This window comes from Protomyctophum bolini (genome assembly GCF_963924005.1).
Source record: "Protomyctophum bolini genome assembly, chromosome: 1".
NCBI lineage: Eukaryota > Metazoa > Chordata > Actinopteri > Myctophiformes > Myctophidae > Protomyctophum > Protomyctophum bolini.
In genome coordinates, this window is record NC_137862.1 from 15437265 (window position 1) to 15452782 (window position 15518).

The following is a 15518-nucleotide window of genomic DNA, read 5'->3' on the forward strand; positions in this document are numbered from 1 at the left end:
TGTTATCCATTATGTTACATGTGTACTAGGGCATTCATTAAAAAATGTTTGCATCGATTTCATTAACACAAGTCGATTCAAATTGGGAGAAGTCGAATGTCGAAAATAATTATAATAATAATAATTAGATTTCCCCATATTATATGGTTTACTCTGTGTGCGTGTGTACAAAATTCAAACTGTAGGATTGATTATTCAATCCTACAGTAATCCTACACGGACGGACAGAAGTCATTCTCTCCCTTTGCATACCGCACCGGAGCAGTGCGGTATGCATTCAGAAGGCGCCTTAATTAAGAACATAACTGCAGCTGTGTATGGCTCTCAGCGCGGTCGGTGTCCCACTGAAGTTAAACTGCATGTGCTGCATCAAGTAACAGATAGAAGTGTGCAAACGTTATCCCTAAACTATTTCCCCCCCACCTCCGTGCTAGAAATAAAACTGTGGAAGGTAATAGCAGATGTGCCAAACTGCTGCTTGCTGCTGTAATGTTAATATAGACCTATGTGTTCTGAAGGTCGGGCTGCTGTACTGCCACTAGTGTTAATGTTATATTTTTTGTATTGTGTTCTCGGGCCGCTGTGCTGCGCTGCACTGCGCTGTGTGCCAATTAATGCCCCCTCTCCTCTTGTGTTGTCTTTTCTGGTCCGTGTACCAGCATCGACTCAACTTCGACTTTACTGTCGTACAGGTCGACTTGGAAAAATCTCAACTCGTTAATGCCCTAATGTGTACACTCAGTCACGAATGAATAAACACTGAGGAGTTTACTGTGGAGTTTAATTTTACATTAGCGGCAGAAAAGCGTATACTAGATTTAAGTCAACTGAGCAGTGAATCTGGGATACAGCAGCAAAATATAAAGCTGTTGATGAGCAGTGAAAAACTGTTCTAAGAAAATAGTTACCGTATGTCACTCAAAATATGGAAATTAAATTAATTTATAATTTCGTGTCATCTTTAAACTTGCTTGTAATTTGGCCAATATCTGTTCTACGATTCGACCTTGCAGGCTTATGAAAAGGCTAATATGTAATTTAGATAGCATGTTAACTAGACAGATACCAGGTCATTGTTGACCTGCCACCCTATAGTGTGTATAGTTTCACATGTACAGATTATTTATTTTTGGGGATGTTCTACTGTTAGACTGATGGAATGCCTAAATTGTAAACCTGCAGGCTCAGTTCAAGCAGCAAACTGGTATGGACTACAAGCCAGGCATGGCTCCACCTGCCGCTGCAGCTCCACCTGCAGTGCCCAGTGCTAAACCAGCCGCGCCCACCTCCTCCCTGGAGTCTGTGTCGTGTCCTTACGCCCGCGTGGCCCAGCACGGCGAAGTGGTCAGGAAACTGAAGGCCGAGAAGGCTCCCAAGGTACGCTACTGCTTTCTCAACCGCTTCAACCTAGTCAAGTTAATGTGATTTTAACCCATTTTGACTTCTAAATCCTGACAGTTTTCTGAAAAAGCTATCTTTCTATGTCAGTCGTTCTTCGATTTTTCAAAAATAGCAGACCTACAAGCTCGTAGCGCAAGCTCAAGCTCGTAGCGCGCCACCGAGTGGCGCGCTATGAGCTTGTAGATCTGCTATTTTTCAATAGCTAAAGCATAACATAATGCTTACACCAAAAAGGGTTCCCACCCAAAATGGGTTAAACAATTCCAAGGCACTCTGTTTTCACAAGGCTAAAAATCATTAGTTAAATTAACCCTGAGGATTTTCCTACATGAATAATACAGTTGACAATATAATGGATATGTTGTTTCAGGAGCAAATTGACGCAGCAGTGAAGCAGCTCCTGGCTGCCAAAGCAGAGTTCAAACAGTTGACGGGGCAGGAGTATAAACCTGGGGTCACCCCACCTGCCTCCAGCCCTCCTCCTCCCACCTCCACTCCCACCACCCCCTCCTCCTCCTCAGCAGGCCTGCATGAGCAGGTAGCTGAACAGGGAGAGGTTGTGCGGAAGCTGAAGTCAGAGAAAGCCCCAAAGGTATTCTAACATATTACAATACTACTGTTGGGTGATTCTCACAAAGAATTTAAAATGTATTGCTGTGCTTTTCTGACAAATGGCGCTGACAAGTGTGAAGTCATATCTATATATAATTGCACTCAATATTCACATATTAATACTATGTAAACATGGCATTGCAATTTTCTACTGTAACTGCTCAGTTCAATTCAATCCTGCATGTGACATTTGTCAATACACCCACATACATTACTGTACATCTAAACAATAGACAGCATCAAAAGAATAAACAGATTATAAGAAACGGTTGAGGAAAAGAATTTGGAATGTTACCCGGCAGATCTGACAAATTTAAAAACAAGGGATTTTTTAATTTGTCAGACATTTTGGAAAAGAGACTTGATTTTAAATGTGCATACATAAAGACATTTTCAATGCCTGGTGTAGAGGTGGGCAAATAATTTCTAGACTCGTGTGTGTGTGTGTGTGTGTGTGTGTGTGTGTGTGTGTGTGTGTGTGTGACTGACTTGTGGCAATTTTCTGGCGGGCTGCCTGTACGTCTTCAGTAGCATTCAGAGCATGCAGCTCTTTCATCTGTACAGGTGTGTGTGTTTGTGTTAATTCACCCACTCTCTCACCCTTCTCTCTTCTAGGAGCAGGTTGATGCAGCCGTGAAACAGCTAATAGCTCTGAAAGCACAGTACAAGCAGGCCACTGGCCAGGAATATAAGCCTGGAGCCACCCCTGCCCCTGCCCCTGCCTCAGCCCCTGCCCCAGCCCCTGCTACTGAAGGCTCTGGTATCTATCAACAGGTATCGCAGCAAGGAGAGGTGGTCAGACAACTGAAGGCTGACAAAGCCCCCAAGGTGAGACCCAACTACTACAAATTATAGAATGCTGCCGAGCAATCTTCTTCGCAATATACTTTTGCGGTTTTACGGCCAGTATTGTTGATTTAATAGTTTGTGTATTTTTGATGTTGAAGCTTTTGCCATCTTGCTGAATATCTTCAGGATCAGGTAGATGCAGCAGTTAAGAAGTTATTGGCTCTGAAGGTTGAGTGCAAGCAACTGACTGGACAGGACTACAAACCTGGACTACAAGCTCCAGCAGCAGCACCACTCGTTAAGTCGAGCCCTGCTCCTACCAATTCAGGCTCCTCCCCTCAAGTCCAGGAGCTGTATTCTCAGGTGTCTCAACAGGGGGAGCTAGTGAGGAAGCTCAAATCTGACAAAGCCCCAAAGGTAGGTGGCCGGGGTGTGGGGCGGCGGTTTGTTTTAAATATTTGGCCGATGCATGCTACTACTCGGGAACGATGCTAATAGAGAATGCATGCCCCTTCCTCTTATGTAATACCCGGGGCATGCCCCCATATATAGGCATATCGGGGGGGGAATCAGCGGTTCTGAAAAGTCCTTGTGAAGTGGTAAGTAAAGGTCTGTGCAGAATGTATGGACGGGTGCTAACTGTCAACTGACTGACTGGAAAGTAGACTTGACTAAGTAATCAAATGGCAGGTGTCAAGTCAAGCTTAGGCTGCAGTTGCTGCGGCAATCAGTTTTCTCATTTGGGCCATGGGCAGAGCCTTTTCTGGCAGTTCTGGACAACCGACATTCCAACAGACTTCGGCCACTGCACTCCCTCGGCTTGTCTGCGACACATTTGGGTGAATTTAAAATCGGTTGGTAAAACTGTTCTCGAGTCTAGAAAATACTTGCTATTACAGTCTGGCCCGGGCCGACAGCATTAATTATTATTACCATTCTCGTTCAGGACCAGTGAACAGCCTCGCACCCTAGTCTACAATGTGTTGACGTGTCCCTGATAAATATACTTGGACAACCCCCAACTTCTTCCCCATCTGAGCATCCATCAGCTGGGTGAAGCTGAAACTGAAATGGACATAACGCACAAACTTGGTCATCTATTAATGGATGACATCCTGTGCTTCCCCCCCCCCCATTACAGGATCAGGTGGATGAGGCTGTGAAGTCCCTGCTGGCCTTGAAGAACCAGTACAAGAGCTTGAGCGGAGAGGACTACAAGCCTGTGGCTGCTGCAGGGGCCACCGGCGGGGAGGACAAGAACCGCAAGGAGAGAGAGAACAAGTCCGAGAAGCAGGGAGGAGGCGGAGGAGGGAAGAAGGCCAAGGGAGAGAAGGGCGGCCAAGGCAAGGAATCTTCAGGAGGTGCTGGAGGAGGAGCCGGAGGGGAAGGCCAGGGGTCCAAGAAGCAGACACGGTGAGAGGGAGACCTCTGGCAGAACCAGAGAGGCAAATAAGCAATTAACCCTAGGATGTATTTAGACTTGGTCATCGGACCAAGTTGCTTAACAGAAATAACATAAAAGCACGTCGCAATAGAACATGCTTTTCAGTTGAAAATTATTTATTTTTATTTAGTGTCCACACGCCAGTGTCGAGTCAAATGTTGTTATGAAGGACTGTACAAACCAAAAAGCCTTTTATAGTGGCAAGTGGCTTCCAAATTTTATTCGCAATTGAAATTTTGAGAAAGATTACAGTGCGGTTTTACATGCTCAACAACACTAAAAACCAACAGGAATTTGAAATGTAATTAATTTATTTTATTTACAGCATTTGGCTGGTGGTCAAATGCTGGTGGTCAAGAGCCAACTCTTGTGGTGACAAATCATGACAACACACACAATATTTCGGGCCAAACAAAGAATTAGAAAGTAGAAATAAAACGGCAGGTTACAACACTTTCTTTGTTGTTTTTCTTCTTTGTAATTATTTGTTTGGTCCAAAATATTGTGTGTTGTCATGATTTGTCACGACAAGAGTTGGCTTCGTACGACGCTTAAAAGGTCTTTAAATAAATTAAATAAAAACTGCCTGTGGGGAAATGCATTGCGTTTTCATTTCCTGGGCCGTTCGTTGTTCTGAAAGGGGGAGGGACTGCGCCGCTCTATTAAGAGTAACAATAAAATGGTGTTCAGGCTAACCAAGGTTGTTGGATAGATTTTACCGAAGTATTTTCACTGCTGAGGATGTTTGGAACCTCAGATGTCTGTAGTGGAAAATAAAAACTCTTTCTGTTGCTTCTCTGCAGTGATGTCATCTTTGTTCTAAGGCCATTAGAGCCCCCCACCCCACCCCCCCAAAAAAAGGCAGCTGAATATTTGTTTGCGTTTGCACATCTTATAGAGCTACAGGGAATGATAGAACCCCTAACATTTGTGATGTTGATACCCTCTCGCTCTCTGTCTGCATTAAGACTTGTTGTGTGTCAGCTGTGTCTTGAGTTTGTGATCCGAATCTACTTGTTCTCCGTCGGTGTTGGAGGCAGAGCCGTGTACTGAAGTGGCCATCCTTTGGTTGCTTTAACTGGTTGGTCGCGACGACCGTTTTTTTTTTCTCTTTGATACATTTTTATTTAATTTTTTGTTGCCAATGCGCGACACCAACGGCACCTTCCTGTGACCCCACTTTGGGTCATGACCTATAGTTTGAGAACCGCTGTGTTGCTCTACGGTTGAATGTGTTTTGTGTGGTGTAAATATAAAATAATAAAAGTTAGTGAGAAGTAGATGCATTCTTTGATTTTGCTGGCTTCATCTTTATGAAGACACTGTCGCCCATCAACCAAACATTCCTCCATGTTTAAATGAGTAGCTAAACTTAAGAAGATGGATTTTTCATGTGCAGACGCTCATCAGGACTGGTGAGTTCTAGTGACTCAATAAGATGTCTGCGGTTTGATCAGTGGAGTGTTGATGCCATTGGCTGCATTGCATCTGTATTGCAGCATTATTAACCCACAATAATATACATTTTTACCGCGTTTATATTTGCATACCGAAGAAGATATTTCATCTTATAGTCCTGACAGTGACATATGGCTGAACATCCCAAAACAAGATATAAAGCACACCTGCACCTTGTTGAGATTAATCGGTATGACATGATGTTGCATCAGCTCGCTCTCTCAGCCCCCCCCCCTCTCTTTCTTTCTCCTTTACTCTTTTTGTCTCTCTCAAATCATAATGGTTGAATGCTGTTCTTTTCATGGGCGTTGCGGTCACAAATACATTCCATTTTTGGGACTGCCCCACACTCGCCTTGATCTACAAAATGCCTATTGAAAGGTAGTATGTTACAGCAACATCCCATAGCGAGTTTAATGCATCGTTTGCATGTTTGCTTTGACTGAGGAACCTAGGTGAGATGGACAGACGGGGGTGGAGTTGTTCACAGATGTGTCAATGGCTTCGTTGGTTTTGAATGGAAGCCTTCTTCAAAAGACGTGGTGTAGTGAAAGTGTGAATGACCGAGTCCTACAATGCGTTAAGTAGGCTACTGACCTGATGTCTGTTTTCAACTTGCAGTAGTTCAGCTTGAGAGCAGGGCCACATAATAAAATAAATAAATATCATTAATAACTTTCGTGAGGCATGGCTCGGCTGGTTCAGGGAACAGCTGTGAAGGAAGTCCCTTTAGTGTAGCAATATGATATTTGTAATGTCTCAATTTAACTGAGTGTAAAACATGCTCAATTATGTGTTAAATTGTTGTCAATCTTGCACTATACTCTGACCATCCCCCTCTTTTCTTCCTGAGAAGCATGTATTGTCACCTAACAAGCTAACAAACACTGTTTGTACTAGCTAGCTCGTATGCATTATGCAAACATTATTAGCTACGCTTACTTGTAATTTGCATCAAATCAAGTATTCTAGTTACCGGTGCATATAAATGGCATAAAAGACTGGTACCTGGAATATCCAGATATTTAGTATATTGTGAATAAGACTGTAATTGGAGTTTGCATTCCTGTATTTGCATGTATACTTTGTCGTTAAGATTGAGTAGTTTGTGAAAACTACACTCTTTGTGTTAGCATTAAAGTTGAGCAGCATGTACAGATGGTTGGTTGCATGTTGGTCTTGAGTGAAACGCTATGAATGTCGCTAAAACTAGATAGATTTCCATTAACACATTTTGAAAACGATATCACAAGATGCTTTCCCACTCTCTCTAGGTTGGGAATAGAAGCCAAGAAAGAGGAGAACCTGGCAGGCTGGTATACCGAGGTGAGTCATAATGATTATGATTATAATAATATAAACTAGAATTTCGCTGCCCTTTGGGTGGTTCATCCTAGAGTTACGTTGCAGTGCAATATGGGAAGAAGGAAATTGTGGGAGTTGACAGACTCCACTTCATGTTTCAGCTGTGTGACCCAGTTTTGTGCCCTGCACATGTAGTAACGGATGGGTTATGAATTATTATGTGTTGTTGCGCGCACACACAAACAGGTTACTTTGAATCCGTGGTGGGACTGGGAAATAAATATGCGCGGAATAACTTGGCATCCGTTTTGTGGCGATGAGAGGTGGTGTGTGTGTGTGTGTGTGTGTGTGTGTGTCTGGCTGGCTGGCCAGCCTCCACTGCATGTTTCAGCTGTGTTTTTAAACCCAGTATTGTGGCCGTCACATGTAGTAACGGATGGCTACACATCGTAGACACACACACCCTGGGTAAATAGTATGTGTACTGCACGCGCTCACTCGCGCACTTGTCAATTCAAGTCCCCCCGGCCCCGCGATTGCGATACAAAAATCCTCCACAGTGTACTGTGAAGTTGTGAACCAGTAGCACTGATGCGAGGTCCATGTTGTACGGCAGCTGCTTTAGCTGCGTTCACCAAGCGTAGTTGTGTGGCGTTTGCCGTGCAATAGGTGAGAGATGTCTTTTCCGGGTTGTTGCTGGCGGTGGCCGTTATGGGTCCTTATTAATGTAGTCTAGTCAACACGACGTGGTGTTTGTCGATGCGTACTGTTACTGAGGTGGAGTGTTCGCCTATCCGGCACAGCAGCCAGAGGGGGAGGGGTCTGAGGTAGGATGAGCTGGTGTGGAGCAGAGGCAGCGAGGTTGGACATTGAGGGGTTGGAAATCATCCCGGTCGCGTGGTTCATGTAACGTGTGTGTCACTGTGAAGGCCGTAGACTACAATGCGCCATTGGACTGGCCCCATGAAGTGAACGGAGTTGGTGTAACTCGGCAAAGTGGTGACGATTTTGACGTCACAGCAAACAGGCTGGTGGTCTTGCGCAAGAATGTGTTCTTTCATAGAAATGGGTATTGTACTGTAAATATGACAGTTGCATGGATGCAAAGTGGTTTGGTAGGAGAAGGCGGACAAAGGATGGGGTGTTGTGCTGGCTATTAGTGTGGCAGGATTCACGTCAAGGTCCCTGCTCTATTTTTCCTCACATCGTTTCTCTTAATTCATATATATGTTTAATTTATATTACTCAATACAAAAATGTATATGGGTGCTGTTGACCAGGAACACTGTTTATACTACAGCTAAAGCCTGCCTTCTAACCATGGCGTGTATCTATCCCACTGTTCCTCCACCCTTCCCTCTCTCTGTGTTGTCTGTCCAGGTGATAACCAAGGCAGAGATGATCGAGTATTATGACGTCAGTGGCTGTTACATCCTCCGTCCATGGTCCTTTGCCATCTGGGAGACCATCAAAGAGTTCTTCGACAAGGAGATTAAGAAGCTGGGAGTGGAGAACTGCTACTTCCCCATGTTTGTGTCCCAGGCTGCCCTGGAGAAGGAAGCGTCCCACATCGCAGACTTTGCCCCAGAGGTAAGAAAGAAAGGAAAGAAACGTCATCATCTTTTCCAAGTCTGTTCCTACACAAAATCTCTTTGCTGTCACAGTAAATCTGCAATTTTCATTGAAAGTTCACCTAAGGCTCGGATTCAAGGGGTCTATTATAAATGGAGCACTGCACAATAGTTAGGGTGGGTACATTTCAGGACAAATTCAATTCAAATTGCCTTTGCAGATACAGTACCCCAACAACAACAACCAGTACAATGAACAATATATTGGGTGACCTGTCGTATTGGCTTGCTTGTTTAGCAGCATTCTTTTGGCACAATATGATTGGGTGATCTCTTTTGACTTTAATGATGATTTTTGGTGATGACTTGATGACTTTATGACCTTATTTGATTTAGTTTCATATCTTGAATATCTTTAAACTCTCCTCCTCAGGTGGCATGGGTGACTCGCTCTGGGAAGACTGAGCTGGCAGAACCCATTGCTGTCAGACCCACCAGTGAGACGGGTCAGTCTCACAAACAGTCGTATACTACATGAAGGCAGACATGGAGCCCGATGATCAGTGTGAAATATCAAAATGATGAAATGTTTCCTCCTTTTGTTTCAGTGATGTACCCAGCCTACGCCAAATGGGTCCAGTCCCACAGAGACCTGCCCATCAAACTGAACCAGTGGTGTAACGTTGTGGTCAGTGTCTGTTCACACTCTTTCATGTCGGGTGCTTTGTTTAACTCATTTCAAACCGGGAAAGGTTCCGTGTATTTCTTTTTAAGTATTTGTAGTATTCTTTTTAAGCAAAGTTTTAGCTAAAATCTTTGCTTCTAGGAGTCCCTGGAATTAAATATTTTGAGATGGGGTGGGGTCCACAGCCAAATGCATATAATTTTGGGGGTCCTTGGACATGAACAAGTTTGAGAACCACTGAGCAACACATGTTGTTCAGATGGGGCATTTTCAGAATCTGCATCAGGCCTTAATTGGCTGAACGAAATACCACTTGTGTGAGGAGTGAGGAGCGCCTGCCTTTTAGAAGCCTGCATATTTATGGCTGTAAACAAACATTAAAAGTCCATAGACTTGGCTGCCATGTGACGTAATTTCAAAACGTTGGCCAGGCTAGTGCCCCTCAAGAGGAATCGGTGCACATTACGACACCAGTCTCCTCTCTCCTCTCCTCAGCGCTGGGAGTTTAAACATCCCCAGCCGTTCCTGAGGACCAGAGAGTTCTTGTGGCAAGAGGGACACACGGCCTTCGCCACGAAGGAAGAAGCAGCGGAGGAGGTTTGAAAATCATTACGTCTTCTTTTCCATTTCATATACTGTACCTTAATCTTAATCTCTACCGTTCTCTCCGTCACTCTGTCCATCCCTCTCTGCACCCCACCATTCCTCCCCTGAATTTTGCAGACATGATTTAAAAAAATTATCTTCACATTAATTCTAACAGGCCTATGTTTAGCTTTGTGGGAACTCAATTTAATCACTTTTTATAGAAACAGAAGTGGATGACGAAGCCTGATCACACAGAACTGGATGTGACAAGTTGCCTTTTGAGCATGATTTTCCAACACAATGTGTAGATACTAGACCTTCTAGATTTGTTGTCCCTGCGCAAACACGGTTTTTCCTGCATTACGACGACACTGTGCATGCATGTTTGTGTTTGTAGGTCTTGCAGATCCTGGACCTGTATGCCAGAGTTTATGAGGAGCTGATGGCCATCCCTGTGGTAAAAGGCAGGAAGACGGAAAAGGAGAAGTTTGCCGGAGGGGATTACACCACCACAGTAGAGGCCTTCATCTCTGCTAGTGGCAGAGCCATCCAGGTATTTCATCCCCAAAGAATACACATCATACATTCATAGAAGCCTTTCATGGTGTCTTTATTTTCTCTTAGAGACTGTGCTACATTCTGTGTGTGTTTTGTTTGTTGTGAAGCACTCCTTTTACATGCAGTAAAATGTATCCATCCAGATAGTTTTGGTGTACTGGTTTACTTAGAGGGAGATCGATACATTTTAACATATTTTGTGCCCAAGACGTCCTATGAATTACCGCATGTAGTGCCCAGGACGTCTGTGGACGTCTTGGTAAAAAAACAGCGATACGATGCAAGGTTGATGATACGATATTGGTTCATTCATGGTGATACGATTCAATGATTTAAATCGATACAGTAACTATTTAGCAAAGAAATTAAATCTGTGTGAAACATATGGGTAGTGCAGGTTTATGAAGTAAACAGTGATTCTCTGGCAAATACATGGACATTATACAGTATTTGCACAAATACTTGCTATCTATATACTTCGATTCTTGAAATTAAAAATGTCGATGCAGTTACTATATCGCCCCTACTCTCTACCTACCTCAGGGAGCCACATCTCACCATCTGGGTCAGAACTTTGCTAAGATGTTTGAGATCGTGTTCGAGGACCCTAAGAAACCAGGCGAGAAGCAGTTTGCGTACCAGAACTCGTGGGGCCTCACCACCAGGACCATCGGCGTTCTGACCATGGTCCATGGAGACAACATGGGTCTGGTGCTGCCACCCAAAGTCGCCTGTCTACAGGTACACACACACACACACACACAAACAATCTTGTACATAAACACACAGTCACACACTGTACAAAGACCAATCGTACACATTGTATGTGAGTAGGTTGGAGTGGCTTATTACCGGTATCAGCCGTAACAGATCCATCTGAAAAGAGGGAAAAAAAGTATATCAATCAATATTAATCTATCCATTTGTATACTCAGACTCAGTTGAATGAAATCCACTAATGTGTGTGTGTGGTGTCAGGTGGTCATCATCCCCTGTGGTATCACAGCTGACCTGCCAAAGGCAGAGAAAGATGTGATCATGGCCAAGTGTGACCAGTACCTCAGCAGGCTGCAGAAAGCTGACATCAGGGTGAAGGCTGACCTCCGAGACAATTACACCCCTGGATGGAAGTTCGCCCACTGGGAACAAAAGGTAAATAATTGCGATTAGACGATTATGTAATAATTGTGATGGGCCTAAAGAAAGTTAATAAATTGGCGTAATATCAGTGATGTAAGGAGGGAGAGGGACTGATTCATGGCCTCTATATAGATAATAAACAGATATAGATCACAATATTATTTCAAAATAATAATCAGTAAGATTGCAATAGGGGACAGGGGTTTGGCGGACCGATTAGAGAGGATCAATAACCCATGGATAAACCATACGTTAAATGTGTGGCAAAAGGTTGTGAGGTCATGTGGTTTAAAAAAAATGTTGAAACTTTTCAGATGGTGTGCCTTCGACACAGACTTTGTCCCAAATAGAGGCGACATTAGATTTAAGTCATGGATAGAGAAAGGAATCACAACTTACATGTCATTTATGCAAAGAACTGAAATTGATAGTTTCAGATCAATACAAGTCAAACATGATCTGGAACAGGCTGACTTTTACAGATACCTCCAGGTGCGGCACTATATCAATCAAGAATGCAAATTCAAAGAGTTTTCTGCAGTTGAATCAGAATTCTTTTTCATATTAAAGTCAGCTCTCACAGTGGAGCCAAGTAAGTCCATCTCTGAGTTATATGGCGCCATTTCAGATGCTAAGAATGAAAGCACGTTGTACATCAAAGAGAGATGGGAGAGGGACGCAGGAGTTGAACTCTCAGAGGAAGTATGGGGAGGGATCTGGGAGTTCCAGTCTACCTCAACTTGTTCTATGGACTGGAGAGAGCACTGTTGGAAAAATATTATTAGATATTTTAAGACCCCATACCAGGAAAAATACAAAGGGGACGATAGGCTGTGCTGGAGGCAGTGTGGGGCAAAGAAAGCCAACCACTTCCACATTTTCTGGGGGTGCCCCAAATTGGGGGTGTTTTGGAACAATATTCACAAATCACTGTGCTCAGTATTTAATACTCCAATACCTTTCAACTTCACAACCATGTACCTGGGCCACATTGAATGTCTTAACCAGTCGAGATACACAAAGCTACTGCAGATTCTCTTGGCAGCCAGCAAAAAGTCAATAACAAGAAGATGGCTATCCCCAATCACACCCACAATGGACGATTGGCATGGAATAGTCCTAGACATCTTCAAAATGGAAAAATTAACATACATGTTAAGAACTAGATTAGACAATTTCTACCAAATTTGGAACAACTGGATTGTGCATATTGCCCCCCTGAGAGCGGACTTCGTGTAATCTCACTGGTTCATTGCCTGCTGTTTGATTGTATAAATATAAAATGTATAAGACACCTCTCCTCCTCTCGTGGTCGAAGACCAAAGCTATATTGTTTTTGTCCCCCTCAGCATGAATGTATATACTTTAGTTGTTGTTGTTTTTTGTTTCTTATGTCTTTTTCCGCCCACTCTTTCTTTTTTCTTTGTCCTCCTGAAATGTACCACCTGAAGTATTACTGACGTGCCTGTCTCTGTTTGAGTGTGGACTCGATGTCTTATATAGGAAAAAGGACTATACTATACAGAGACATTGGAGATGTTGCCACATGGAGGGGGGATGAGGGAGGGAAGAGGGGTGGGGAAAAAAAAGAAAAGAAGAAAATCTTGGGAAATGCTCTTATATCGTTTGTAGAAATGCTATATGTACAATTATACTGCACTTTCCGAATAAAACAAATATTATAAAAAAAAAAAATAATCAGTAAGACGTCTGAGGGTGAGCGCACATGAGCCTGAGTGACAGCAGACCGCTGGGCGAGCGCTGGTGCTTTGGCATGGGGGGTCAGATCAACATATGAAAAATTCTATACTGGCCATATATGGAGCGTGTCTTGAGTGTACAGGGTTTGAGGTCTTAACATATGGAATGTCAGAACAGGTCAGCTCCATATATGGAGATCTAAGGTTGGCAGCAGGGGCAGTGTCTTGAGTGTACAGGGTTTGATGAGGGCCCAGGTAGGGCCGGGCCTTAATTCTCCATCCTGTTGAGAACTCTAGTTTTCGCCGGATGCTGGGCGCAGCTGCACTAATAACTTTGGGGCAGGCCCGCCTAGAGTTTAAATGGACAGGTATCAGTCAAAACGGAGACATCGAAGAGAATGTCAGAACATATATGGAGATCTAAGGGTTTGAGGTGAGATGTATAGTTGCTGGCCAATATTGATGGGTTAGGAATCTCCATATATGGGCTTAATATTAATGACATCACGTGATGTCACGAGGCATGACCATATATGGGGCATGACTGACTGATGGGAAATGCGACCTGCGTCGCGATAACTGCTTAAAATCATACCCAAAAAGATTACGGTAATATATTTCACCATTATTTCATCAAAAGAACATAAAAGAAAGTGTACTGTATGTACATGTGTGCGTAAAAATGTGCACAGCCAACATTTAGAAGATCATAATATATATCATATTTTAAAACTATTGGTGAGGCATTCTTGGCTCTAAATCAGCTATACCTACCTGTCCACCAACTGTCTGCATGACAAATAAACAAAAATGTGAAACGCTCGCATCCCAACGTTACTATTCATATACTGTCGTTGATGCCTCGTTCATACAGGTTGCTCAGACAAATCTACCTTATTCTAAATGAAAATTACTTCGCCGCACCAAATTGAACATCAACATTTGGCCCAAAGTCTTCAGTCTTCATTAACATCATCAATGTTTCTGTTTGTAGAACAGAAAAGAAGAATATCATAGATTGTTTGTGATTGAGATGTATTCTCCTGTCTGCAGGGAGTGCCAATCCGGCTGGAGGTCGGTCCCAAAGACATCAAGCAGAACCAGTGTGTTGCTGTGAGGAGAGACACGAGAGAGCGCCTCACTGTGGCGGAGGCGGAAGTGGAGAACAGACTCCCACTCGTGCTGGAGGAGATCCAGATCAACCTGTATAAGAAGTAAGCGGAAAACCAATGGCATGCACACAAACACCATTAATGCATTCTGACCTGAGATCAGATTCTAAAAATGTCTTCTACATCCTGACAGTTTTCTGAAAAAGCTATGTTTCTATGTCAGTCGTTCTTCGATTTTTCAAAAATAGCAGAGCTACAAGCTCGTAGCGCGCCACTCGCTATAAGCTTGTAGATCTGCTATTTTTCAATAGCTAAAGCATAGCATAATGCTAACACCAAAATGGGTAAAACAAATGTATGGGGAGAGAGCAATGTTGGGTGTTTTTGGTTTGTGATCAGAGAACAAAAGTAAGGTCTGCACACTGGGGTAATGATCCAAATCTTTAAAAAAAAAATCACACCCATGTGAAGTGAGGGGCGCTAATATGTTAAAGTCTAACTCATGTTGCTGTGATTAGGTGATGTAATGGTGATGTAAAACAAACGGTGTCAAAACAAACATTGTGTGTGTGTGTGTGTGTGTGTGTGTGTGTGTGTGTGTATTCAGGGCTTGTGACGACCTGAAAAAACACATGGTGGCTGCAGACTCAATGGAGGAGTTTCAGACAGAACTGGACCAGGGCAAGGTTAGTCGAACACTTTATCAGAACTCTAACCCTCTGTCTCAAGGGTTAAAGTTCTGACTAGATCATGGAACAGTGAGGATGGAGCCCATAGACATGGGAACCTAGATTCCTCATTCGCCGCTGCATTCATTGGAGTGACATGTAGTCTTATGGAGGCAGCCATGTTTAACTCTAATATGGTTTAGCCACGGCACGCTGCCACTCAACGTCCCGGGAAATACAGGCTGTGATTGGCCAGTAGTCACTTGAGTGGCAGCGTGCTGTGGCACGGAAACAAAAATGGCAGCCAACCTTACGATACACATGCCCCAGAGCCGGAGCACATGTCTATCTTTTTATGTCTATGATAGGCTATCAGTTTTTATTTTCATGACATTTGTGTAAATTGTACTTAATAGTTTATTTACATTTTTAGCTCCACTAGGCGCTCTAATGGCTGATTTGTACACGCTGTGTGACACACCACAAA

General features: G+C 43.4%; 1 protein-coding gene across 1 annotated transcript in view; it reads left to right on the forward strand.

Moving 5' to 3' along the window:
• The window catches only part of eprs1 (glutamyl-prolyl-tRNA synthetase 1), a 36511-nt gene that overhangs the window by 18052 nt on the left and 2941 nt on the right, over positions 1 to 15518 (forward strand). Inside the window, exons 19-33 of the mRNA XM_080766349.1 lie at positions 1183 to 1377; positions 1772 to 1993; positions 2629 to 2841; positions 2989 to 3219; positions 3944 to 4215; positions 6979 to 7030; positions 8390 to 8599; positions 9014 to 9086; positions 9189 to 9268; positions 9761 to 9862; positions 10251 to 10406; positions 10955 to 11152; positions 11390 to 11563; positions 14305 to 14465; positions 14971 to 15049. Coding sequence (XP_080622475.1) covers positions 1183 to 1377; positions 1772 to 1993; positions 2629 to 2841; positions 2989 to 3219; positions 3944 to 4215; positions 6979 to 7030; positions 8390 to 8599; positions 9014 to 9086; positions 9189 to 9268; positions 9761 to 9862; positions 10251 to 10406; positions 10955 to 11152; positions 11390 to 11563; positions 14305 to 14465; positions 14971 to 15049 — 2418 coding nt within the window. The remainder of the gene's footprint in view (positions 1 to 1182; positions 1378 to 1771; positions 1994 to 2628; positions 2842 to 2988; positions 3220 to 3943; positions 4216 to 6978; positions 7031 to 8389; positions 8600 to 9013; positions 9087 to 9188; positions 9269 to 9760; positions 9863 to 10250; positions 10407 to 10954; positions 11153 to 11389; positions 11564 to 14304; positions 14466 to 14970; positions 15050 to 15518) is intronic.